We start from the raw sequence: 27,327 nt of genomic DNA, 5'->3' as shown, positions 1-27,327 counted from the left end.
CCTCGAACCCAGCAGTCGTGGAAGAAGTCATTAAGTCTTTCCAGAAAACTGCCAGAGAACTGGGACTGAGTTACACCGTCGTCACATGTGACCAGGCCGTATATGAAATCGTTCATGCTCGAGAGTCAGAAATCCTGAAGCATATTCTGATGTTGTCCTCAGAATGGCCGGTCTTCATATTTTAATGAACTTCATGGGTGCCATCGGTCATATAATGAAGTGCTCGGGCCTAGAAGAGGTGATTTACGAGACTGGAATTCTATTGGAAGGAACCGCAAAGAAAGTGATGAGTGGTAAACCGTACTATAAAGCTCTCGCTGCTCATACGTTAGTCCTCGAGGCAATATCCATTCTGTACTGAGAAGCTTTCGAAAATTTTTGCGCAGAATCAGACGATTCATCGTGCATCACTATCTTTGAAGAAATGGGAGTTTTACTGCAAAACTTGAAGATCTCAAGAGAGGGTGATGAGAACTTGAACTGTCTAAAGGAAAAACTTACCGCATTGTCCCCGTGGTTAGAAAGGTTCGAGACTTCTCGTGCACGCTCAAAAACCCACAATTTCTGGAAGCAGTACAAAGAAATGGTACTGGTTTTGTGGCAGTTTTTGTACAGTGAAAGATCTGGTGACTGGGATGGCCATCTTGAAGGAGCTAGCAAAATGCTTCCTTATTTAGTTGCATGTGGTCACTATAAGTATGGCACTTGCTTGATTGAGTACCTGGCTGAGATGCAGGGCTAACCTCAAGAAGTAGATCAGGCATTCCACAATGGACTGTTCAATGTGAAGAGGAGGAATGCAAAATTCAACTGCATATCCCCAGACCATGCTGTAGAATCTACCATTAATTTAGATTCAAAAACGGAAGGTGGAATGACGGGTATTACCATGAATGAGTTGGCACTGGTGAAGTGGACTTTAACTCTTCCGTTCTGTGCCTCAGTCTCGTCTACATTCACTGAGATGCTACGCATTGTTCCCCAGACTGAGTTTGACTCCTCTCACCACGAAGATAACCCTTCCTTCGTTCTGCGGCAACACATGGCTGTTGATAAAGTGAAGTCTGTTCTGGAAGCCAGGCTCAATCCCTTTCGATCCACTGACGAAGATATGCTGAATATTTATACGCTTGAGACAGTTGATAGTGAGATAGCTGACAATCTCCTCAGTGTGCGATCTGTTGGAAGCGGAGCGGTTGATCGCTACTTGGACGGTGAAAAAGGTGCCTTTAGCAAAGTAAAGGTCATGAATAATGAGAAGGCGAAACAGAAAAAAGCAACCAATACTTCTAGTGCTGTAAATAGCCTTACCAATGTTGAACTTCAAACGGTCAAAAGGGGATTGGTGAGTGTTGACTTTACTGGCGAAAGAGGACTTCACCATCTAAAGAATTTGCTTTCCCATGATCTTCTTCCATATGCACCTTCTATATTCCAGAGAAGTGCCATATCTGGAATGGTTGTGCTTCGGACAGGAACAAAGTCAGCTCTTCTGGAGTATTTGAAAACAAAAATCAGCTTGAGCGAGTGGCCCGTTAACCTCGAGATTAGCAGTGAGTCGACTCACTCAAGGGTGGTAGACTTGATGCCCTACCTCAGAAGCCATCCACCAAATCCATCGGAAACCGTTGAGAGCTATGGAAAACGGACATTTTCTACGCTTGTGTCTTTCAACAGCAACGTTAAGGAGCTGCACGTCCTTGCAGATAGATATGATGGGATTTTTGGATATTCCGACGAAGAAGGCAAGGTGATCTGCCTAAAGGACTGCGGTGGTTGCCATGAGCAGCGAGGATGTTCAAACAGGTCTCCGGTAGCTCTAGGTAGACACTTAAACCTAGATGACTGGAACTCGTTGCTCTCAAATTCCAAGACAAAGGCAAGACTGATTGAGTTTCTATTCGGTGAGTTTGAAAACTCAGTTCACCTGCTGCAAGCAGGGTTCACTGTGGACCTCTCAGGAGGCTTTCGAGACCGGATGAGAATGGTGATGCTCAACAGAAGTGGAAATGCTGATACAAACTTTGAAGAGCGTTTGAGCTGTACCGATGAAGAGGCCGATACAAGAGTTGTGTTACACATGTTGGACTGTTTGGAGAGGGGTTTCGATGTCGTTTTGGTCGATAGTTTGGTCACAGACATAGTTGTCGTCTTGCTATATCACTACAAGTTATTCCTTGGGAACCACCCAAATTGTGAAAAGCGGAAAGTTTATGTCAGGTTCCACAGCTATTTAGTGCCTATACATCGGCTTTGCAGCAATTTACCGAACGATTTCGTTCACTCCATCTGCCTTCTTCATACGCTTTCAGGGTGTGATACCGTGGGTTTCATGTTTTCTAAAGGAAAACGAGTGGTGGCCAAGGCTGTCGAGAAATGGGGATTGGAGAAACCGATTGCTTTGCTTGTCCAAGAGATACAGAAGTCAAAGCTCGACCCTGCGGTTCTAGAAAAATTCAGTGTGATTTGCAAAAAGGTCGTTGTTGCCTCATACGGAAAAGACCCAGACCACTTTACCTCTCTTAATGAATTAAGAGTGCATTTGTGCCCTCGAAAGCGGGAGCTTAAGTATTTGCCACCATCTGACGCTGCCTTTGAGCGTCATGCTAAGCGCGTGTACCTGCAGTTGGACATTTTTTTGCAAGCAAATCGAGCAAAGCCACAGTTTCTGGATCCCCTGCAATTTGGCTGGATGTTTCGAGACGGTGGGGTTAGGCCAGTTGTGTATACCCTTCAGGCATTTCCAGAAGGTGTGGTCCCCCAGTACTGCTCGTGCAAGCGCTGTACAAAAAAATGTTCATGTGCTGGAAATAGACCTTGCAATTTACTTTGTGACTGTGGTGGGAAGTGTTTTATGGACGAGTTTGATATGCTTGATGGATAATTTGATATGCTGAGCTACTTTTTAACTTTTGTAGTAACAAGTGCCGTTCACGAAATCCGTAGCAGGTGTTAGTATAGTAGTCTTTTTTTTGTTTATTCAAGCTTATTGAATAATAATCTTGTCAAGTTTACTAATAATTCTGATTAGGAATGAAAGAGAGTTGTAATCAAGGTCATTGTTGAGTATAGTGGCAATCTTCCTGTCTGAGATAATAAAACTATCCACTACCAGCTGGATCTAGGCACGAAATCTTTTCCAGCGCGAATAAAAAAAATTAAAATTGCAAGTTTCAAGGTCATTCGCGATGGTCCCTACTGTACTCGTCACTTCTGGCATCAGTTACGAAAGATTTGGCGATCATTGTGGAAATTTTTCCGAAACGTGATTTAATAGTAAAAAAACGCGAAATTTTCAATTTTCGCGGTCAAGCACCCCCCGGCCGAGTATATAACGCCCATTTTCGTGATCAGCGCTATCGATTACCCCATATTCCGTTGTCAAACCTTCTGCTGCTCACTGATCACCTACCCGACACATTTTCGTTGAGTGGCTCCCTGACTATAAAGTACGAAGGCTGCTGCGTATCTTCATTTGTATTTCAGAACATTGGTTCGCTGTGTTTGGGAGTTCGGATGCATTGGGATAAAAGGGCCTTGTTAGGGGGGAGGTCTAGTTGACCTCCATTCACTTTTGACTTTTAAAAAGAGGACTAGAGCTTCCGGTTTCAAATTGAATGAACCGGCTAACACTCAAAATGCCCACGATCGGAATGTCCACGACTCAAAATGCCCACGAAAAATGCCAACAACTCAAAATGCCCACGACTCTAAATGCCCATGAATGAAAATGCCCACGACTCAAAATGCCCACAACTCAAAATTGAATTAAAATGGAATAGTTGTCGGCATCAAGTCATGGCTAATTGTAGAAAAAGCCAAGACAGATAGTCCAATTTAGTGAGAAGAAAAACCTGGCATTAATTCCCTCCTCGATTGCCAACGTTACCATCTCCCCTAATACACCTCTCATGTCAATTCACAATGATGAACAAGAGTCAATCTGTTGGAGGGTCTCCCTGGCTCGACATGCTCAGTTCTTCCCTGCCGGCACCGGCACCCAGTGTACACCAATTCCCGGCACCCTCTTGGCACCTCCAGTCACCAACCCGGCACCTCTCGGCACCGTCCACTTGTCAGTTTTCCCCTGTCCACCTTTCTATCTTTCCCCTGTCAAAAACTTTGTCAGTTTTTACCCTCTCTAGGATGAAATGGCACCCTTCCGGCTCACTTTCAGCACCGCCCGGCAACGGCACCCGGTGTACTCATCCCCAAATAAAGACTGAAACCTAAAATTTATCCCTATCGTGGCCATTTTCAGTCGTTGGCATTTTGAGTTGTGAGCATTATGAGCCGTTGGCATTTTGAGTCGTGGGCATTGTGAGCGTGGGCATTGTGAGCGTGGGCAAAAAGATCGTGGTGATTTTTGGAACCATCCAATGAGCCCAATCTCAAGCTTAAACGATCACTACTTCCATGAAAACCATATATGCCCCCAGGTCATGACTTACAGCACTTGCCCCGGGACCTGGGGTCTATAACGGTTCTAGAGATTTATTATCCGTTCTTTGAACATTTTTTTAACCAAATGGCTATCCCGAAATTTTATCGAATACATTCAGATAAAATGGGGCTAAGGGTGTCTAATTGCCCTTTGCCAGGGGCGTATCTCCAGCACTTAAATTTAGTAGGGGGGTTAAGAGGGGCTCATATCCAGATAGTCAAGGGGTAAAGGCTACATAATAGCTTTTTTTCTATATTATTGGGGACTAAGTGCATCCCCTGTCCCCTCCAAAAAACGAAACCCTTGTCTCCAATCAGCTTTTACTCCTAAAAATGATACTTCCGGTTTCCAATCAAATGAGGACCCTCTGAAGTTTATACTAGCACCCCTTCCATATGAAGTGTTTCTGGGGAAAAAAAAAGTAATAAAACATTGGAGGCTCATGTTCTTTGCTATAGATTAAATTAAAAAAAAGTTTTTTTTAACTGAAAGTAAGAAGCGAAATTAAAACTTAAAACGAACAGAAATTACTTCGTATGTGATTGGGGCTGCTCCCTCATCAACGCCCCGCTCTTTACGCTAAAGTTTGACTCTTTCTCTCAACTCTACTTTTTAAAACAGTAAAAAACTTTAGCGTGAAGAGCGGAGCGTTGATGAGGGAGCAGCCCCTTTCATATACGAAGTAATTTCTGTTCCCTTTAAGTTTTAATGTCCCTCCTTACTTCCAGTCAAAAAACTTTTTTTTTATTTAATTTCTGAACGTTTTTGAATTAATACATATTTTGATTTTGGCTTTCTACAGATGAATAAAAAAAAAAAAAATTTGCATATTTATTTTATTGGCTAAATGGCTTTCTCGTAGTTTTGATAAAAAGATTTTAAGAAAAAAGAAGCAGGGGAGGAGGCCTGGTTGCCCTCCAATTTTTTGGTTAAATAAAAAGGCAACTAGAGCTTGTAATTTTTTACGAACCTTTTTACTGGTAAAAGATATACATAACTTACAAATTAGCTAACATAACGAACTTCTGTATTCACATGTTTTTATTACGTATATTAGGGGTTAACCCCCTCGTCAGTACCTTGCTCTTTACACTAAAGCTTAAACTTTTTCCCAATTCCTTAAGAATGACCCCCTAAATAACAAATGGCGTAGAACAAATGGTTGAAATTACTAAAAATACTTTAGTGTAAAGAGCGAGGTATTAGGAGGAGGTGAACCCCTCATATGCGCAATAATATCTGTTCGTATTGCGTTTTAATGCTGCTCCTTACTTTCAGTTTTTTATTTTTTCATTTTTTTAAATAATACTAGAAATCATGTGCTCCCTTCATAGAAATTTTCTTCTCCCAAGACAAATTACTTTGTGGAAAGCTCCCCCAACATATCCCTCTCTTCTCAACCCCTCCCCCAACCAAAAAATCTCCCTGAAAACGTCTGTACGCTTCCCAATAACCATTACTACACATAAGCAATGGTCAAAGTTTGTAATTTGTAGCCCCTCCCATGGGGACTCTGGGGGAGTAAATCGTCCCCAATAACACAGTTATAAGGTTCTTCGACTATGCTGAATAAAATGGCTATCTCAGAATTTTGATCAGGTGACTTTGGGAAAATAACTAGCGTGGGAGGGAGCCTAGGTGCCCTCCAATTTTTTTGGTCACTTAAAAAAGGCACTAGAACTTTTCATTTCTTTTAGTATGAACCCTCTCGCAACATTCTAGGACCAATGAATCTATACGACCACCCTTGGGAAGAAAACAAAACAAACAAACAAATAAACACGCATCCATGATCTGCCTTCTGGCAAAAAATACTAAATTCCACATTTTTGTAGATAGAAGCTTGGAACTTCAACCAGAGGGTTCCCTGATACGCTGAATCTAATGGTTTGATTTTCGTTAAGATTCTATGACTTTTAGGGGTTGTTTCCCCTATTTTCTAAAATAAGGCAAATTTTCTCAGGCTCGCAACTTTTGATGGGTAAGACTAAACTTGATCCAACTTATATATCTAAAATCAGCATTAAAATACGGTTCTTTTGATGTAGCTATTGGTATCAAAGTTTTTTGACGCCCCGCTCATCAACGCCCCGCTCTTTACGCTAAAGTTTTTTACTGTTTTAAGGTGGATCTCCGAGGTTTGAAGCCAATGCTATTTTCCTATAGCAGTGAAATGCGTATTAACAACAGACACGAGCAGATTCTTTGATGAAAAAATTACTGTGGCTTCATTGAAAGCTTTGACATGAATAGGCCGAACAAATTTGCATTTTTTTTCTTTAGAGCTTCATAAAAAATTAATTAGTGGGGACACCTCTAATTTTTAAAAGTAGCAATAAAATTACTTTTAGAAGACGTAGAGAATTGTAAAGTAGCCTCTCCATTTGCCACAAGATTTCAAAAATTTTGGCCGTGAATTTTTTTTTTTATTATCATCAGTTTCCTTTAAAATTTGCCATTTAAGTTATTCTTCCTTTACTGTTTAAAAGGGTTGTACTAATCATATAGCCTTGATTTTTGTGTCGTTTTGTAGATCTTATACCGACAAATAATCCCAAAGATTGTTAAGTTTGTAGTTATAACAGATGATTTTTAGCAATAATTCTTAGTATTCAAGATTTCCTCTTTTCTCATTGGCTTAAGCACTCCTTGAGGGGTTTGCCAGAATATCATTAAGAATGTTGACATCTCCTTAGCATTAAGACCAGATTTAAAAGGAAGTTGAAAACATGTATAATTGGCAACAACACCTTGAGGCAATATCATTTTAACACCATACGAATTGGAATTTGTTAGGTTACAAAGCAGATAACAGTTTGGCTTTATAAGTAAAGAAACACCGATTGTAGGCCTATAAAATGTATGAACATTATTTTTAAAAAGAATATTATTCTTAAAAACACATCATTTTAAACATTATTGGCCTTTAAAAGTAAAGAAACACTGATTGTAGACCTATAAAATGTATGAACATTATTTTTAAAAAAGAACATTATTCTTAAAAACACATTATTTTAAACATTATTGGCCTTTAAAAGTAAAGAAACACTGATTGTAGGCCTATAAAATGTATGAACATTATTTTTAAAAAGAACATTAGTCTTAAAAACACAATATTTTAAACATTATTGGCCTTTAAAAGTAAAGAAACATCGATGTATGAATATTATTTTTAAAAAGAACGTTATTCTTTAAAACACATTATTTTAGACATTATTGGCTCTTAAAAGTAAAGAAACGCCGATTGTAGGCCTATAAAATATACGAACATTATTTTTTTAAATCTAAAGTTGTAGGATATTCGTCCATTTTAGTTCCACGGGATCTCATTTATTCCTAATAGTGCCGTATCTTAGAATATTTTGGTTTTTCCCCATCATCTCATATAGTTGATGATTAATAAGCTCGTTCATAAATGATTGATTACCCCGGTTTGGAACCGGGGTAATCATATACTTTGCTTTACGGAGTTATGCACATACTTATTAAATTAATGTCATTTAAAGTGATATGTTCCTGAAGGTACATAATAAACATTAGGCACCCTTGCCCTGGGGTCATAAATACAGGTAAGGGAGGAAGGAAACCCCTTAGGAGTATTTAATAAATTTTTGAAACTACGAAAATTTTGATACTATTTTAAAGAAGAATTGAGAGAAAGAGTCAAACTTTAGCGTAAAGAGCGGGGCGTTGATGAGGAAGCAGCCTCTTTCATATACGAAGTAATTTCTGTGCGTTTTAAGTTTTAATGTCGCTCCTTACTTTCAGTTAAAAAAACTTGTTTTTTTTTATGTAATAACGCCATAGCGTTGCCTATGATTTTATTTGCATGAAATAACGTTGCAGATTCAAAGTAAGATTTTTGAATCTGATCCAAGATCCCATTGAGTGAAAAATCTGACGTAGCCTATTGACTTAAAATTACCGAAAAATTATATATTGAGCTTTAGAGCCATAATGCAGAGCCATAATGCAGAGCATTTTTAGAGCCAGAAATGCAGCACGGTGGCACCTTGGATCCTAAAGATGCATGAACTAATATAAAATAAACAGTCAATATTAACATTTGTTTTAAAGCTTTATTTAACTAATTCAATTTATTTGAATCTGATCAATTTATCTGCAGGGAATGTTTGATTGCGTATCAGCCATTGTAAACGGGGCCTTGTGCATCTTTTAGTAGGTGGGGTGAGAGTGCTCGAGATAAATTAGTATGTAATTCCCTTGGTCTCCAGGAATAATTTTGGATTCTGCCTGTATCATGGGTGCTGGGGCGTGATAGTGCCCCTCTTATTGCAGATAATATTTTTCTATTTAAAATAAAATATGGCATTCAAAAATTTGCCGAAAGGTGGAAGCGGAGAGGTGGAGGTAGGGGTATCGTGAGTGCCCGAGTGCGCTTTCAGGGGGAAGTACTGAAAGTGCCTTTGTTTTAACCTGTGGATGATAGCAACCATCATATTGCAGACCATCTTTTTCCGTGCAACATACCAGGAGCTCTGTTTTCGCCAAGATTTATTTACAGGTGGAGATTTCTCGTTAATTGTGTAATGTCTTCAATCTTCCTGGGGGGATTGCCCTTTGACCTCAACCGGTGTATATGTGGATAACCTCGATAAAAAAAACTTGCCCTGACTGCTTTGGGAATAATGACCCTTTGATTAGTTCTGATAATTATGTCCCACCCCCCAGTCTTCAAACAGATATTGTAAGGCTTGTATTTCTTAAGAGATGATTATAATTAATAAAGAATTGATATACGAATATTAAATTTGAATGTAAAAAAAACGGAACCAGAAATTTTCCCTCAAGAAATTTCCCTCAAGAGGGAAAGCGATCTTGGTAGAAATAAAATAAAAAGTTTCTTACAGCTAAAAAGTAAGGAGCAAAATTAAAACTTAAAATGAACAGAAATTATTACGTCTATGAGGGGACTTGCTCCTCCTCAACACCTTGCTCTTTAAGGTAATGCTTTTTAGTACTTTAAAAAAAGCTTCTTATTATTACAGAAAAAACTTTTATTTCAGGGGTTGTTCTAAAAGAATTAGGAAAAATTCAAACTTTATCGTAAAGAGCAAGGTGATGGGGAAAAAAACCCTCACATTCGTAATTTCTATTCGTTATAAGATCTACTGTTGATCCTTACTATTAATTAAAAAAAGACTTTTTTTTTATTTCTGATCGTTTCTTAAATAATACCAGGGTACCTGGCTCCAGCTCCACGGATATATTCTCTTGATAGTTCAGTCTTGGTGAATATATATTCCGAACAATTACCCTTAATATCTCCCTTCGTAGAATTGATCAGGCAAATCGAAGACAAGACAACAGAAGAGTTTTGTATATGAATTCTGGCAAATACCTCCAATGTGAAATTTTCCCTGAAAATTCACCCCAAGGGAGTTTACGTTCTTATGGAAAATTCTCTCTTTTGAATAATCTCCCAGCAAAAATCCACTCCCTCCCCCAACAACAAATACAATGCGCAAACAATGGGAAAATGGTATAGCTTAAAGACCTTTCTCCAGGGGCTTTGGAGGGTCATGATACCTCCAAAGGCATAGCTATTCGGCCTTTAAACTATCCTCAACAAAATTCTTATCTCATTATTTTAGTCGAACGATTTTGAGAAAAGGGGACGCAGGAGGGGGCCTAGTCACCCTTCAATCTTTTTAGTCACTTAAAACGGCACTAGAGCTTTTAATTTCTGTTAAAATGAGCCCCCTCTCGATGTTTTAGGACTACTGGGTCGATATGATCACTCCTGGGGAAAAAAGGGGAAAAAAGCATCAACAATAAAAAAACGAATAAATAAACACGCATCCGTTTTCTTTCTTCTGGCAAGAAATACAAATTTCCACATTTTTGTAGAAAAGAGCTTGAAACCTCTGTAGCAGGGTTTTCTGACAAACTCAACTAGATTTCAAATTGATGGAAATAAAGAAAATTTTCTCAGACTCGTAGCCTCAATAGACAAGAGTAAACTTATGTGTTTAAAATCAACATAATAAGCTGAAGTTTTGATCTATTGGTATCAAAATCCCATTTTTTAGAGTTTCGATCATTTTTGAGCTGGGTCGTTCCTTACTTACCGTTTGTTATCACGAACTGTTTATTAAAGAAAGAAATTCGACATGTATTAGAGCTCTATTGCTACCAAGACTACTACTACTAACAACTCACCGCAGAGACATGCCACATGATTTCAACACCGCTACGCACGCTCTTCCTCTATCCCAATTTATTAAAAGCCTCCTTGACATTCTCCCTGGAAGCTACCATTTCCATTAAATATTTTTTATGACATCCTCCCACCCCAGACATGGACGTCTGACCAGACCAGACGTGGACACAAACAGGCCAAAAATATATTTTTTAGATATTTTTTTTGTAAATATATATATATACTAGCTGTTAGGGTGGCGCTTCGCGCCACCCCAACACCTAGTTGGTGGGGCGCTTCGCGCCCCCCCAAGCCCCCCCGCGCGCGTAAGTCGTTACGCGCCATATTAGTTGCGCGCCATTGTAGTTGTGTCCCTGTGTCCCACCTGTGAATATAGATAGATTTATATATGTGTTTCAAACTACGTAAAAATTGCGAATATACAACATTCTTGGCTTTCCCATTGTCTGTGCATATACAAAGCCGTATGTACTAATAATGACGTCATATGCAAACGCTCTTTTTACAAACAAACAAACATGCATACACACAACTCGTTTTTATATAGATAGATAGATAGATAGATGTAATACAAATTAACTGCGTAAAACTTGCGAATATACAACATTCTTCGCTGCCCAATTGTCGCTGCATATAAATAGATTGTCAGGTTTACCGACCCTCGAACATGCAACGTACAATTGTCCATGGGAAAAACAATCAGTATTAAGATCTATACCACATTTTTCTAATGATTGACCTTGAGCTTTGTTAATGGTGATTGCAAATGCTAATCGAATTGGGAATTGCAATCTTTTAAATTGAAAAGGCAGATCCGTTGGAATCATGGGAATGCGAGGAATAAGAACAGCCTCACCCTCAAAAGGCCCTGTCAAGATTGTGGCCTCTATTAGGTTTTCCATTGTTTTTTTTACGGCAAGTCGAGTGCCATTGCAAAGCTTTGGTGGGTTTATATTTCTTAAAAGTATTATTGGTACGCCTATTTTTAGTTGTAGCACGTGTGGTGGAAACCCTGAAAGATCTATGGAATTTAAAAATTCAGATGGATAATTAACCGCTTCATTTGGTTCCAAAACTGTGTCGACTGACTTGTAAAGGACTGCCTGGTCTCGAATCTTGGTCAAAACAATATTGTTGATTTCGTGGACGTCTATATTTTTGGGTGCGAGAATCGCTCTTTCACTTAGCCATTTATTATTTTTATAATTTTTTAGAATATTCGGAAATACTTTTTCAATCAATTCATTTTTGGACGTCACTAAATTACAGAAATCAGCAGGTAGTTGTATACGTCCTGAAATTGAGTCTACTGGGAGCTTTCCGTTTCCAATTGCCAGCAATTGATCTGAAAATGTTTGACCAGAGTCATCGTTTTGCAATCGGACACGCATATTTGTAGTTAATTTTAATATTTTTACGTGTGCCCATAAATTTGAATTTTTCAGGCAAGTATTCATTTCGTCTGCAGGAGTTGATCTAGGTATTATAGGTAATGTTTGCCTGAAATCTCCCACAAGCAATATTAATGTGCTGCCAAAGGGTTTCGACTTCCCTCTCAAATCTTTTAAGCATTGATCCAGAGCCTCGAGCGATTTTTTGTGTGCCATTGTGCACTCATCCCAAATAATAAGTTTGCACTGCTGCAATAATTTACCCATCCCAGATGATTTGGAAATATTGCACGTGGGAGTTTCTGTAGAATGCAAATTCAGAGGTAATTTCAAAGCGGAATGAGCAGTTCTTCCACCAGGCAGCAATGTTGCGGCTATTCCGGACGACGCAATTGCCAACGCTGTATCATTTTTTGATCGAATTGATGCCAGAATCAGTTTTTTCACAAATGTTTTACCAGTACCTCCTGGCGCATCCAAAAAGAAAATTTCTCCAACGTTGTTATCGACACAATGCATTATCGTATCATAAATGTCTTTTTGTTCCGACGTTAACTTGGAAATGTTATTTTGTACATACGACAATAGATCACTCGTACTGTAACTTTGTTCACGATCCAATTCTACACATGTCGAAACAGCAGCGATACGGTTAGGTGAAGGCATTCCCAAAACCTGAAGAGGTTTGTTTGCCATATGTACGCACAAATCTTCTATAATAACTAAAGTGTAGTTATAAATTTCTGATGTAAAATCAAAAGTCATATCTGACGTCTCTAACTGTTTTCAATGGAGTATATCTTCGGACATTTTTGACTTATATTTTTCCCATAACTCTGTAGGAGCTGATGGAGAGCAAGTTGTTAAAATGATGCCAAACAATGCACGAATTTGACTTGGGGTTGACGTTTCGCACGCGTCATTGATGCAGTTATCCCAGTGTTGGTCATTCTCCAATAAATTCAGAGCTTGCCATGCACTACGGTAAGTGTCATGTATAGTACCGTTTACAGTTCTCAAATACTCAAAGGATGTCGGACCGGGTACATTAACCAAAAGCAGGCGTAGAAAGAAGCATTCATGTTGATTGGGGTGAACGGTGTAGAGTCTTCCTATCGTGGTATCTTTGAAGATGGTAGGTTGGCCGTCGACTGACTTACCCTGTTTTCGACGTTCAAATACTTTATTTTTAGTATTCCAAGTGTAATACGAAGGCACTTCAGTATACAGCAGTTTTTTTGCAAAAGAATCATTTTTGCAAAGCGAAAAAAAAGCTGTTAATGTTGTATCCGGTGGATTCAGGACTCTTTGTTGCACGTTGGTTTCCGAGAAATAAACACGTTGACCATTCTGTAAATGTACCGCTAAGTGAACAACAGCTGGACTACGTTCATGTATCGGAAATGAAAGAATTCGCCAAACAGCTTCATTACTGCTTATGTATCTTCCAGCCTGATATTGTACGATTTCGTCGAAATCTTTGATTTCGGGCTGCAAGCCAAAAACTGCCATGTCACTGCCTTTGTTGACGTATTTACATATGTATTTGATTGCCTTTACGGAGTTACAGTATTCAACGTTTATGTGTGCATTAAATGTTTTTGATAATAATGGGGAATATGGAACAACCCACTGGTTATCTATTTCGATGGTGGTATCGTTACGCTTCTTTATTATTGCTGTTTTACCGCCATCTTCAGTAGATCTTCTTCTATATTGTGGGTAACCATCATTGCCAGTAATTGTGTTTGATACTAAAAGTCGAGGATATTGCTTTGTGCACCTTCCTTTGGCCATGCATGGTGAATTTTCGTTCAGTGCACCGCAAGGTCCATGTATCATATTTTTTACAATAATATCATGTAGCCCCTTATCGACATTTTTATCAGGTATTTCAGGGGAAATCACATCATCAATTTCGTTCGAAGTAATTTTTTTATGTAGCCAGATTAGTATATGTGCGTGTGGCAAACCTCGTTTTTGCCATTCCACTGAGTACATCCAGCATCGCACTGACCCAAACACTTCAAGTTTTACTATGTAGTTTATCAGTGATTTCAACTTTTGCCGGAAGACACGGGCCGTAATGTCATGCCTATGAACCGCCGATTGTCCTTGAAGTAAAAAGCTGCAGTATCTCGTCCCAAGATTGATTACATGTAAATGTAATAAATAAATCTTTATTTACAAGATTGATTACAGTTGGAGCATTGTATCTACGCACATGTTGGCCAGGAGGCGTTTTGTCAGCGGAAATAACAATTTTATGCGTATCAGTAGGCATCAAATCGATGGCTGTTTTGAACAGACGCACTAAATTATTATTTTCGTGGAAAAGATGTTGCAATTGGGAAACGATTGTCCTTTCAACGTCGGGAGAAATTTCGCAACGTGCATTCAATTCAGAATTTCTATCACTGATGAAGTACAATTGTAAAAATTTATGATTCTCGCCTGAGAATGGTAGAAGGGACCCTGCTCTATGATAAATTTGCCCTTTTACTTTGAATGTAAAATTGATCTGGATTTTCGATTTGGCTCCAAACGACGTCATTTGGAAACATGAGCTGTATTTTCTGATTTGTGACAAAAAACGCTTAGATTCTGACGTAGTTCCAGTAAGGAAAGTCTTCAATGGCTCTGGTGGTGCAGCCAATAGAGGAAGTTTAACTTTTCCTGAGGCGCAACACATTCCCATTGTTTCACCATTGAATTTCAAGGCCTTGCAATAGGGACAAATTTTAGACATTGTCCCGATTTGAACACATCTACTCAAGCTATAATCATCGACTGGGTTGTACCTGAATGCCAGGCGATAACTTTCAGGTTGCTCTGATTCCTCGGCACGCTTTCTTTTCTTACTTTCTCTATCAGCAGCAAGCCTGATTTCTTGCTGTTCTAGTGATTCCTCGGCACGCTTTCTTTTCTTACTTTCTCTATCAGCAGCAAGCCTGATTTCTTGCTGTTCTTGTAATTCCTCGGCACGCCTTCTTTTTTCACTTTCTCTTTTAGCAGCAAGTCTGCTTCCGCGTTGCTCTGGTAGTTCCTCGGCACGCTTTCTGTTCTTTCTTTCTCTATCAGCCTCAAGCCTGTTTCCTTGCTGTTCTTTTGATTCCTCGGCAAGCTTTCTGTTCTTTCTTTCTCTATCAGCCTCAAGCCTGTTTCCTTGCTGTTCTTTTGATTCCTCGGCACGCTTTCTGTTCTTTCTTTCTCTATCAGCCTCAAGCCTGTTTCCTTGCTGTTCTTTTGATTCCTCGGCACCGCTTCCTATTCTGACTTTCTCTATCAGCAGCAAGCTTTTTGGCATAGACTCTTTGAGCATCTTCATCGGCTTTTGCCATTGTAAGTTCATCAGTCATTTTAAACTTAAACATTAATAGATTTCTACGTGAACATATGTCTTAAATATCTTGAATTACGTCACCGTCGTAGCAAAAATGACGACAACTAACTTGATGACGTCATTCAACACATAACATGACGTCACCTGACAGACAGACAGACACACAGACAGACAACTTATTTTATATATATAGATAGATATATAAACAAGTTGTCTGTGTGTCTGTCGAGTGACGTCATGTCATCATGTCATGTCGTCATGAAGTTAGCTGTCGTCATGTTTGTTATGACGATGACGTTATTAAAGGTATTTTAGACATTCGTTCAAAGACAAATTTTTAATTGTAAGAAGATCGTGGACGGAAAAATGTTTAATTGTAAAATGACTGAAGAACCTACAATGGCAACAGCCGAGGAAGCTGCTCAAAGAGTCTATGCCAAAAAACTTGCTGCTGATAGAGAAAGTAAGAAAAGAAAGCATGCCGAGGAATCACAAGAACAGCAAGAAAACAGGCTTGCGGCTGATAGAGAAAGTAAGAACAGAAAGCGTGCCGAGGAATCACAAGAGCAACGTGAAAACAGGCTTGCGGCTTCAAGAGATAATGCCAGATTAGGAATGTCCAATTTCCGTCAACGAGGGCGTGTCGAGGAACTACCAGAGCAACGCGAAACCAGACTTGCTGCTAAAAGAGAAAGTAAAAAAAGAAGGCGTGCCGAGGAATCACAAGAGCAAGGTGAAAACAGACTTGCGGCTTCAAGATATAATGCCAAAAGAAAGCGTGCCGAGGAGTCACAAGAGCAACGTGAAAATTATCGCATGGCATTCAGGTACAGCCCAGTCGATGATTATAGTAGATGTGTTCAAATCGGGATTCTATGTCTAAAATTTGTCCCTGCTGCAAGGCCTTGAAATTTAATGGTGAAACAATGGGAATGTGTTGCGCCTCAGGAAAAGTTAAACTTCCTCAACTGGCTGCACCCCCAGAGCCATTGAAGACTTTGCTTACTGGAACTACGTCAGAATCTAAGCGTTTTTTTTTTATCAAAAATCAGAAAATATAACTCATGTTTCCAAATGACGTCGTTTGGTGCATTAATACAAAAGAACACAAAACACTAAAAAAGGTAAAAACTAAAAAGAAAACACTAAAAAACTAAAAAAGCTAAAAAACCAAAAAAAAATAAAAAAGGTAAAAAACTAAAAACTAAAAAAGAAAAAAACTAAAAAAAACTAAAAAAAGGTAAAAACTACAAAAAAAAACTAAAAAGAAAAAAACTAAAAACTAATAAAAAAACCTAAAAAAAATAAAAACTGAAAAAAAAAAAGTAAAAAAAAACTGAAAAAATAGACCGGGACACAGGGAATATAAATGACGACCGGGAAACTCAAAGAGACATCACAGACTAGGACACTGGGACACAAATAAGGACCGGGAGATATAAATGACGACCGGGACACTCAAACATAAATTACAAACCGGGACACAAATGACGACCGGGACACCGGGACACAGGGAATATAAATGACGACCAGGACGCTCAAAGAGAAATTACAGACTGGGACACTGGGACACAAATGACGACCGGGATACTGGGAATATAAATGACGACCGGGACACAGGGACACAACTACAAGGGGGATGCCGGGGGCACAGGGGGATATATAAATGACGACGGGAACACAGGGAATGTTCGATTAGCAATCACCATCAACAAAGCTCAAGGGCAATCATTAGAATAATCAGGTATAGATCTGAATACGGATTGTTTTTCCCATGGACAATTTTATGTTGCATGTTCAAGAGTCGGTAAACCTGACAATCTATTTATATGCACAGACAATGGGACATCGAGGAATTTTGCATATTTGCAAGTTTTACGTAGTGAAAAACATATATATATATATATATATATATATATATATATATATATATATATATATATATATATATATATATATATCTTTCTATATTCACAGGTGGGACACAGGGACACAACTACAATGGCGCTTACCTAATAAGGCGCACAACGACTTACGCGCGCGGGGGGGGCTTGGGGGGGGGGGGGCGAAGTGCCCCCACCAACTAGGTGTTGGGGTGGCGCGAATATATATATATATATATATATATATATATATATATATATATATATATATATATATATATATATATATATATATATATATATATATATATATATATATAATATATATATATATATATATATATATATATATATATATATATATATATATATATATATATATATATATATATATATATATATACGTATATATATATATATATATATATATATATATATATATATATATATATATATATATATATATATATATATATATATATATACATATATATATATATATACGTATATATATATATATATATATATATATATATATATATATATATATATATATATATATATATATATATATATATATATATATATATATATATATATATACGTATATATATATATATATATATATATATATATATATATATATATATATATACGTATATATATATATATATATATATATATATATATATATATATACGCATATATATATATATATATATATATATATATATATATATATATATTAAATATATATATATATATATATATACGTATATATATATATATATATATATATAAATATATATTTATATATATATATATATATATATATACATATATATATATATATATATATATATATATATATATATATATATATATATATATATATATATATATATATATATATATATATATATATATATAGATATGGATGCTGCCCCCTCTTCAACTCAACTGAACCCCCTTATATTACGTGTATGAGGAAGTTCGCCACCTCGTCAATACCTCGCTCTTTACACTAAAGTGGGACTTTTGTAAAATAATGGCTGATATAAGCAATAACCTGTCTGTGTTGTATTCCGTCCAATCTTAGCATTATATCTACCTTAACCAGGTCATAACTATGATTTTTATGAGATAATAAACCAAACATATTGTATGTCTTTGGCTTTTGGTTGTCATTAAATAAAGAAAAAAAGGAACGTTTTAAAACTGAAAGTAAGGAGTAACATTAAAACTAAAAACGAACATAAATTATTACGTATATTTTTTCTTTCATTCATTTCAGTCATTTGAGAATTGCTCAACTCGTGACTCTCATTTTTATAAGAATATTTTCGACCTCTTTGGCCGTTTTGTTTCTTGTTTCTCTGGCCGTTTTGTTTTTTTGGCCGTTTTCATTCCTTACAAAATTAGTTCCGCAAATATTGCTAATTTAAGTTACTTGAGAGAACTTTTCATGGAGAACTTTCTTGTGGGGGAAGGGAATTTTCGTGGAGAGGGAGCTGGGTTTCCTGACATTATACAAAAGACGATCAGTAATTATATAAAAACAAGTTTTTTTTAATTACAGGAAGAAGCAACACTAAAACTTAAAACAAACAGAAAATATTACATATATGAGATGGGTTGCCTCTCTTCAGTAGCTCGCTATTACGTTTAAGTATCTTTTTGAACTTTTGAAAAAGGTTATTATTCTAATTAAATAGCCTTTGCGATTCAGGAGTCATTCTTGACAACTGAAACCAAAATAAACTTGAATTTTTTTAAGGTTATTATTAGTTTAAAAAAAGTAGAATTAATATGAAAATTTCGTTTTTATTTGTTCATGTACGACGGGCCAACCTGCATTAATTCAAAAATGTTCAGATAATAATTTAAAAAAAAAACAATTTTTAACTGAAAGTAATGAGCGACATTAAAACTTGAAACGAACAGAAATTATTCTGTATATGAAAAGGGCTGTCTCCTCCTCAACGCCCTGCTCTCTACTCTAAAGTGTTTTATTGTATTATAAAGTAGAGTTGTGGGTAGGAGTTAAACTTTAGCGTAAAGAGCGGGGCGTTGAGGAGGGAACAGCCACTTTCATATACGGTATTATTTCTTTTTGTTTTAAGTTTTAATGTCGTTCCTTACTTTCAGTAAAAAAAAATTAATTTAAGTTTATTTTAGTTAGTTTTTTTTTTAGTTTAATAATGGATAGAATCCAACCGGATGTTGTTTTTGTCGTACTCCTGAAAAAAAAATCAATCACATTTATTTCTTGTTCTTTATTCTAAGACTCCCGGGTTAAGTATCATCAAACTCATCACTATTTCATTATTATTTCCTTTACTTTATTACCTATTCCATGTCTTTCCACCTTTCTAATTCCTCACATACCTAATTTTATCTCTCCTAATACATTTTATCTACTATTTTCCTAAGAACATTTTTTTTTCTTACAATGTCCTCATTCATACGATTTTCCATCCGTTAATTTACATTACAACAATTTCAGAATTTACATTCTAGCTACCCACGGCGGCAAGGGGCTGCTCCCTTTCATTAGGCCTATAATATATAACATTATAATACAGATTTACAATACATATACATTTTTGAACTTTAAAATACCTCAGATTTTCTTAAAACACTTTAAAACACTTTTTACTACATTTATATAAATATAAAAAAATAACACCAATTTTTTTCTACATCATACTTCATCTTATTCTTCTTTCGCTGGGCCTCGCCTTACTGAGTAGCTACAATAATTCTCAAAAATTACCTAAGAATCAAACATTACGCACTCCAGGCGTATCATATCCCCTCCAATATATAAAATAAATTCCACTAATCTAAATGTAACTCTTTAAATCTAAATTCTATAATCTAAGTCTCAAAGATATCAAATATAAACTCTGTTTTTATTTTAATCATACAAGATCCTATATTATTTCTATATTCCCTAAAATTATATTCAATCATAAGCCCCATGCATTCTAAATATTCAATTGCATTTAAATCTTACCTAATATATAAACTTAAAATTACTGAACAAATCTTGGAGCTAACTATTTTAACCTAAAAATTCTAAACAAACTCTAAAATCAAACACACTTCATTAAAAGTTCTATTTTTTTAACTTCAATTCTAAAACTATTCCATAAATATATATTCCATCTTTTTGTTTGTATAACAATATTAAAAACTCCCTTTTCTAATCATCTACCTAAATCCTTACAACAAAATAAAAAAACAAATTCATTAAATATGTAAACCCTATAAATTTTTTCTCAAATCTCCTTTTACTTTTTTTTTATTTTTAACAACACATCACCCACCAAGACCCAAGAACTATTCCCTTCTACTTTTTACCATACACCTTTTCAATTTTGGTACACTTCTCAATCATTTTCCATTATGTTTTCAAACGATTTATCACATCATAATCTTCCTTCTGCTTTTCTTTTTGCTTCCAAGTGTAGTGAAAAAATGCGACACTATGTATACTATTGTCCTCATGTAGGCCTCATCATCTACTTTTAGGGACGCAGCTTTCTCAAAACTAACTTTTTTTTTTACCTTTAACACTTGCTAATAAATTCCATAACCCTCTTACATTTGTTTCTTGATTTTTTACATTCTAATATTCCGTGACATTGTGGTTCTAGTTTTTTTCTTGCATAGCCTACATAGTCCATTACTACCGCTCATATTTATCTTTACTTTTAATGCTTCTGTGGGTAACTAATTATGTATAAAGCAAAATATGAGTTCTTGAACTTTTGGCGGCAACAGGTAGGTTTCTAGTAGTATGAAACTTTTGTCCACCTCTTCTTCACTATTCTTCAATATCACCATTTTCAATGATCCTTAGTGGAGGAAGGTGTTTCTTTTTTCATATATTCTTAAAGTTTTTCTTTTTCAACTTTCCCATTTACCTCAAGCGATATTCCTAATTTTATATTTCATAAATTCTTCAAATGCTTGATTGCATTTTGGCGTTGATATTTCTTTTCTTTTCTATGTTTCATACCTAACTCTTCTTGGTGATTCTTTTTTACTTATCATTTCTTCTAACATTGTGCTAATGAAAAGTTCTTTCATCTTACATTCTTACATGTTCTTACACGTTTGATCTGAAGGCCTTCTTGATTCATATGTATGAACATATTTTCTGTTATCTATTTAGGCGGAAATTTTTCATTCCATATGTACTGGTAAATTGCACTCACAATTTGATTTAGATGCGTATTTTGGGGTTTCGAAACAAAGGACAGATACCATAAAACAGGGCAAGCATAACTGTTCACATACTAACCCTTCTGGTGAACATTCAGACCTCTCCCATATCCTTTTCTAAGGGGATTTTTGAAATTTGATATCGTATTTATCTGGTTTTCACTTTCCTTTCGGTTCCAACTTCTTTGGAAAACACACCCAATATTTCAATTTTGTCCTTTCTCGGTTTTATTTGACTCTTTGTCACAACCCTATTTTTTAAAACAATAAAAACATTAGCGTGAAGAGCGAGGCGTTGTGCAGGGGACAGCCCCTGTCATATACATAATAACTTCTGCTCGTTTTAAGTTTTCAGGTCGCTGCTTAGTTTCAGTTATAAAACTTGTTTTTTATATATTCAATTTCTGAACGTTTTTCAACTAATGTAGGCTCAAATTTGGCTAACCGTGCATAAGAAATTAAAACCAAATTTGCATATTAATTTTGTCAGATTTATTCTATATATGAATGGTTGAACCCTCCTCAAATACTTTGCTCTTTATTCTAAAGCTGTTAGTACTTTTAATAAGCTTCCGTTCCAATTAAACGGTCCCCCGTGTTTCATTAGACGCTCGTAAAAATTGGGACAAACAGTCAAACTTTAGCGTTAAGAGTAAGGTATTGAGGAGGAGAAACCCTTCACACATGGAATAATTTCTGTTCGTTTTCCAAATAATGTCGGTAAATCTGGCTCATCCTCTATGAAATATACCCCTCCCCCTAACAGAAAAATCCTCTGTGGAAATTGCATTGAACATAGAGTACCCCTCCCCCGTCAAATTCCCTCCAGACAGTTCTATCCTCGCTGAGAATCCCCCTCCCTCTAAAATTGCTAGCAGACAACTCAGCCTGAAAAATTATGCTTAGCATTCTTTCATTTGAATAAGACTTTAATCTCTAATCGGTTTCTCTTTCATTCCAAAAATACACACTTCCGTGGAATTGATTTCCTAGAAATAAAACACACGGAAGAAAACCCCGGGATAATTACCCCAGAACATCTTCACATGAACAATTTGGCAAAGAGAATGTAAAACAGTCAAAAGGAATTTTGTGTAGTAGTTCTGTCAAATCCCCCCAGTGTATCATTTCCCCTGGAATATTCACCGCTACAAATTTCCCTCCCAAAGACGATTCTCACTATACAAATCCACCCCAAGCACCCCCTCCCAAAAAATGTCTGTATTTGGGGAAAATGGGCGTGGGAGGGGGCCCAGTTGCCCTCCAATTTGTTTGGTAACTTAAAAAGGGCAGTAGAAATTTTAATATTGTTTTCAGAATTAACCGTGTCCCCATCTTCTAGGACCATTATTTCGGTACAATCACCCCTGGAAAAAAAAACCAAACACGCATCCGTGATCTGTCTTATGACAAAAATAACAAAATTCCAACATTTTTGCAAATAGAAGCTTGAAACTTCTACAGTAGAGTTCTCTGGCTTGCTGAATCTGATGTTGTGATTTTCATTAAGATGACTTTAATTTTAGGGAGTGTTTACCCCCTATTTCAAAAATAAGGAAAATTTTCTAAGGCTCTTAACTTTGGATGGGTAACACTAAACTTTGTGAATCTTATATATTTGGAATCAGCACAAATAGCTTTTTAGTACTTTCAAAAGAGCTATTTATTCTAATTAAACGGCCTTTGTGATTCATGGGTCATTTTAAAGAATTGGAACAAAATTTGAAGTTTAGCGCAAAGAGCGAGATATTGATGAGAGGGAGAACACCCTCATATACGTAATAATTTCTGTTCGTTTTAAGTTTTAATGTTGCTCCTTACTTCAAGTCAAAAAAACCTGTTTGCTTATTTATTTTTTTAAGGGTGATTTAGCGATTTGACACTTACTTCTACCTTGGAATTAGCTAAATTAAATGGAAATTCCAAAGTCTGAGCATTAAATTATCCCGTCTACCAGCTTTGTTCCGTTGAGTTATCTTGTGGAGTCAATTAATAGTTTAAGTGTACCTTCTGAATCAAGAGCGTTCGCCAAGTTGGCGCAAGTAAAGCAGGATATCGCATTTAAATAAACTTTCCTTCTGAAGGAAAATGGGGAGCTCTTATCGATCCTCTTAAAAGTTATGGATAAGAAAGGCTTTTTCAAATAAATCTTAAGCCTATGGTTTGAAATGGGAACAGAATGTTTCAAATTTTTGACGTTTCATAGTTCATTGACCTGAAAAAGCTCAGAAAAAAAGTGAAATGGCTTGGAAACCGGTTGTTTAAATGAGGAGTCACAGTTAAGGAAAAAAGAAAAAGCTCCAATTCTCGCTGAAAAATTTCTTTAAATTTGTTTTAGAGAAAGTGATATTTGGAGCAAAGGATAAATGCTTCAAAAGCAAAACCTATAGTAAGTTGGGTTCCATAGCACCCTCTTCCCTCATAGTTGAAAATTTTGTCTAAGAGAAAGCAGATTAATTTTCTTTTAAGAACTTTTCAAATTAAAATTTTCTAAATATAATTTAAAGTCATAATAAAAAGGATGCATTTGGCACTCAATGATATATTTATTTATCCTTCTAATAGCAGCTGGTAAGAGAAAAAACATATCTGTTTTTTGAATAGTTTCGTTAACAGCAATTTTGAGAGATTAGCTTCAGCCAAAGTGTCAAACTTGAAACTTCACTAAATCAAATAACAAAGGCAATTAAAAAAAGTAGACTTTTGTGACCCGAAGCTATATTTTATATTCAGAATAAAAATGAGAGTTACAAAATTCTAAGAACATAAAGCTTCCAAACACCTCTTGGGCTGGTCGTTGCCAAACTGTCAGATCTAGGGATTTACAAAATCAATTGACAAAGACAATTAGAAGAAAAATGATCCAGAATTTTGCCAATAATTATGTGAGACTTTTGACGTTTAATCTTTCATTTTGTCTTAAAAAATGACAAGCAATAGCTTTAAACAACAAAAGCCATACAATTAATACTTTTGTTGTGAAACTGAATGACAGTTATTGATTATAACCGGGGAATTAATTTCTTATTCTGGTAGCAACAACGCTAATCCAAATCTTAAGCAGTTTTTCACATTATATATATATATATATATATATATATATATATATATATATATATATATATATATATATATATATATATATATATATATATATATATATATATATATAGTCGTCATAAACAAAACTCATGTTTAGTTTCCAGTTTAACCGGTTGCCACATCACTGGCAAGGTGCTTTTAAGTAAGGTCTGTTTGAACATAACTACACAACGAAAGATTATTTCAAAAAGTATATTTATTTTCAATAAAAATATTTGCTCTATTTTTAGACCTAGTTACTAAGTTTTTTCAAAAATTGATCATACCTCACAACTAAATTTAAAGTAAACTGATTGTAAAACTTGTCGCCAACTCCAATGACCAAGAGTTCACTGCTGTTTTTACGTCGTAGTTATCATTGTAACGGTTACTACTGAGATGGCAACTGGTTGAACTGGAGACGAAACATGGATTTTGCTTATGAAGCCCAATTTTTTTTCTTGTTTTTAATCGCTCTGTGGAGCCTTTTGAGGTTAGACAGTAGGCTTCTGCGTTGATAGTGGTTCCTTGTTACATAAAGTCGACCAAAAAAACACTATGCCTATTCAAAAACACTCACTCCATGATTTTATTCTGGAAGAGAGTCTGTTCAGCCTTCAAACTTTCTGTGGAGTGTGTGTGTTTCCATACCATATTCTGCTCCCCCGATTTGGCTTCATAAGCAAAATCCATGTTTCGTCTCCAGTTCAACCGGTTGTCACCTCAGTGGTAACCGTGACAGTGATAACGACAACGTAAAAACAACAGTGAACTCTTGGCTATTGGAGTTGGTGGAATGATTTTATGAAGAGTTTACTTTAAATTTAGTTGAGAGATGTGATCAATTTTTGAAAAAAACTTAGTAACTAGGCCTAAAAATAGAGTAAATTTGGCTTGCTGACAAAGAGAACTTTCCTTCCTCATGACAATGCTAGACTTCACTCTGCTCGGCAGACACACCATTTGTTCGACAGTTTTGGCTGGGAAGTTTAGACCACACACCATACAGTCCTCATATTGCGCCGTGTGACTACCATCCTGTTCTTCCCCTCAAGCAATACCTCAGTGGCAACCGTTACAATGATGATGACGACATAAAAACGGAAGTAAATTCTTGGTTATCGGAACAAGGGGCAAGTTTTTATACAGATGTTACTTTAAAATTAGTTGAGAGGAATGATAAATGTTGCAATAAACTGGTCAACTTTGCTGTTAAATAGAGTAAAGTATGCACTTTCTGAAGATATATTTTCTTTTTTTAAATAATCTTTCGTTGTTTACTTATGTTCATTTATAACTTCATTCATTTCAGCAAAAAGAAATATCAAAAACAGATAAAGGAAAAATAACATTGCTTTTCAGCAAAATGTAAGTTTACACACAGTTGTGAAAATTGAAGTTGTCCATTGTTTACTAAAATAAAAATTTCGAGTTGTATCAAAAATTGAGTGCAAAGAATCAAGTATCAAGAATCAATCAGAATCAAGGTACAAAGGATTAAAGACTATTTTCCAAATAAGTAGATTGTTATTGTTTTGAAGCTGCGGAAATTCGATTCTTTTTTATCGATAGCCATAAAAAAAGTTTTTACTTGGTTTTAATTTTTATTTGAAAAAAATAAATTTTTCGTTTTCTTCCAGATAATGCACCAGCCAACAACTGCAGGGGTCATTCCTAATTCATATGCGTTGCCTAGCTGCTCCAAAGGCAATTCACCAACTAAGTGTCAAAAGTGTTTCCAAAAATGCAAAAATTTTAGTTGCAGTTCATTTGGTCTGACAATCATTATGATTGCTTACACGTCCTTTGGTGCGTCAATATTTTTGCTTATTGAGGGAAACGTCAAGAACACATCAGAAAAAACAAGTGAAACCGAGTTTAAAGAGATTACTTTAAAAACTGTGGAACGTCTTTGGACTGTAACAGAGGATTTAAATATACTATATAAGGAAAATTGGACGTCCCTTGCTTACCTGGAGCTTGGTAAATTCCAGGATGAATTAACTAGAAGTGTCAGAAAATCAGTTATTAGAGACAGATATTCTGTTCCACACTCATGGAGTTTTCCAATGGCTCTGTTGTATTCATTAACACTTATATCCACAGTAGGTATGTTTAGTAAATTTTTTAATTTACTGCTGTTGACTTTTGCAAGAATTCTTAGTTATGTACTTAGTTATAGAATGCTCTATTTGCTTGAACAATGGACAATGGGGAAAAACCTCCTCAAATTCAATTTTTAATAGTTGTGTTTTTCTTGTCAGCTTGGGTAGTCCCAATAAAAACAATGACATAAATAAGTCCAAAAGCTTTCAAGGTACCCTTGTTACGAAATTATAAATATATATATATATATATATATATATATATATATATATATATATATATATATATATATATATATATATATATATATATATATATATATATATATAAGCTTTTCTTTGTTTTTAATTGTTCAGGTGGTGGGCCAAAATTTGTTTTTCTTCTAACCATTTATCTAGTCCAAGTTTTTGATTTTTAAAGGTATGGTAAGCATTGATGACCATCTTTGTTTCTTTTAGTTGTTCAGGTGGTGGGCTGAAAACTTCTTCTTTTGCCTCGGCTTGTATTTTATCATGACATATCGCCAAATATTTGTCTCTTTTAGTTGTTCAGGTGGTGATACAAAAACTTCTTCTTCATCCAACGATTTATCTATTCTAGCTTTTTCCAATCATCATCGCTATCATTTTCAATTTGTTTGGTTGTTCTGCCTCGGCTTGTTT

The 27,327-nt window shown here is 35.8% G+C and overlaps 1 protein-coding gene across 5 annotated transcripts in view; it reads left to right on the top strand.

The window, feature by feature from the left end:
• The window catches only part of LOC136034082 (two pore potassium channel protein sup-9-like), a 212,877-nt gene that overhangs the window by 161,297 nt on the left and 24,253 nt on the right, over positions 1–27,327 (top strand). For 4 of the 5 annotated variants that reach the window (XM_065715205.1, XM_065715206.1, XM_065715204.1 and 1 more), the window contains exon 3: positions 26,200–26,668. In XM_065715205.1, coding sequence (XP_065571277.1) covers positions 26,203–26,668 — 466 coding nt within the window. In that variant the 5' untranslated portion in view covers positions 26,200–26,202. Of the gene's footprint in view, positions 1–25,326; positions 25,693–26,199; positions 26,669–27,327 lie in introns of those variants that run through there. The other variant, XM_065715207.1, reaches the window with a different exon arrangement.

The sequence above is a fragment of the Artemia franciscana genome, chromosome 12, assembly GCF_032884065.1.
Source record: "Artemia franciscana chromosome 12, ASM3288406v1, whole genome shotgun sequence".
Classification (NCBI taxonomy): Eukaryota; Metazoa; Arthropoda; class Branchiopoda; order Anostraca; family Artemiidae; genus Artemia; species Artemia franciscana.
This window is presented reverse-complemented; position numbering and strand designations above follow the sequence as displayed.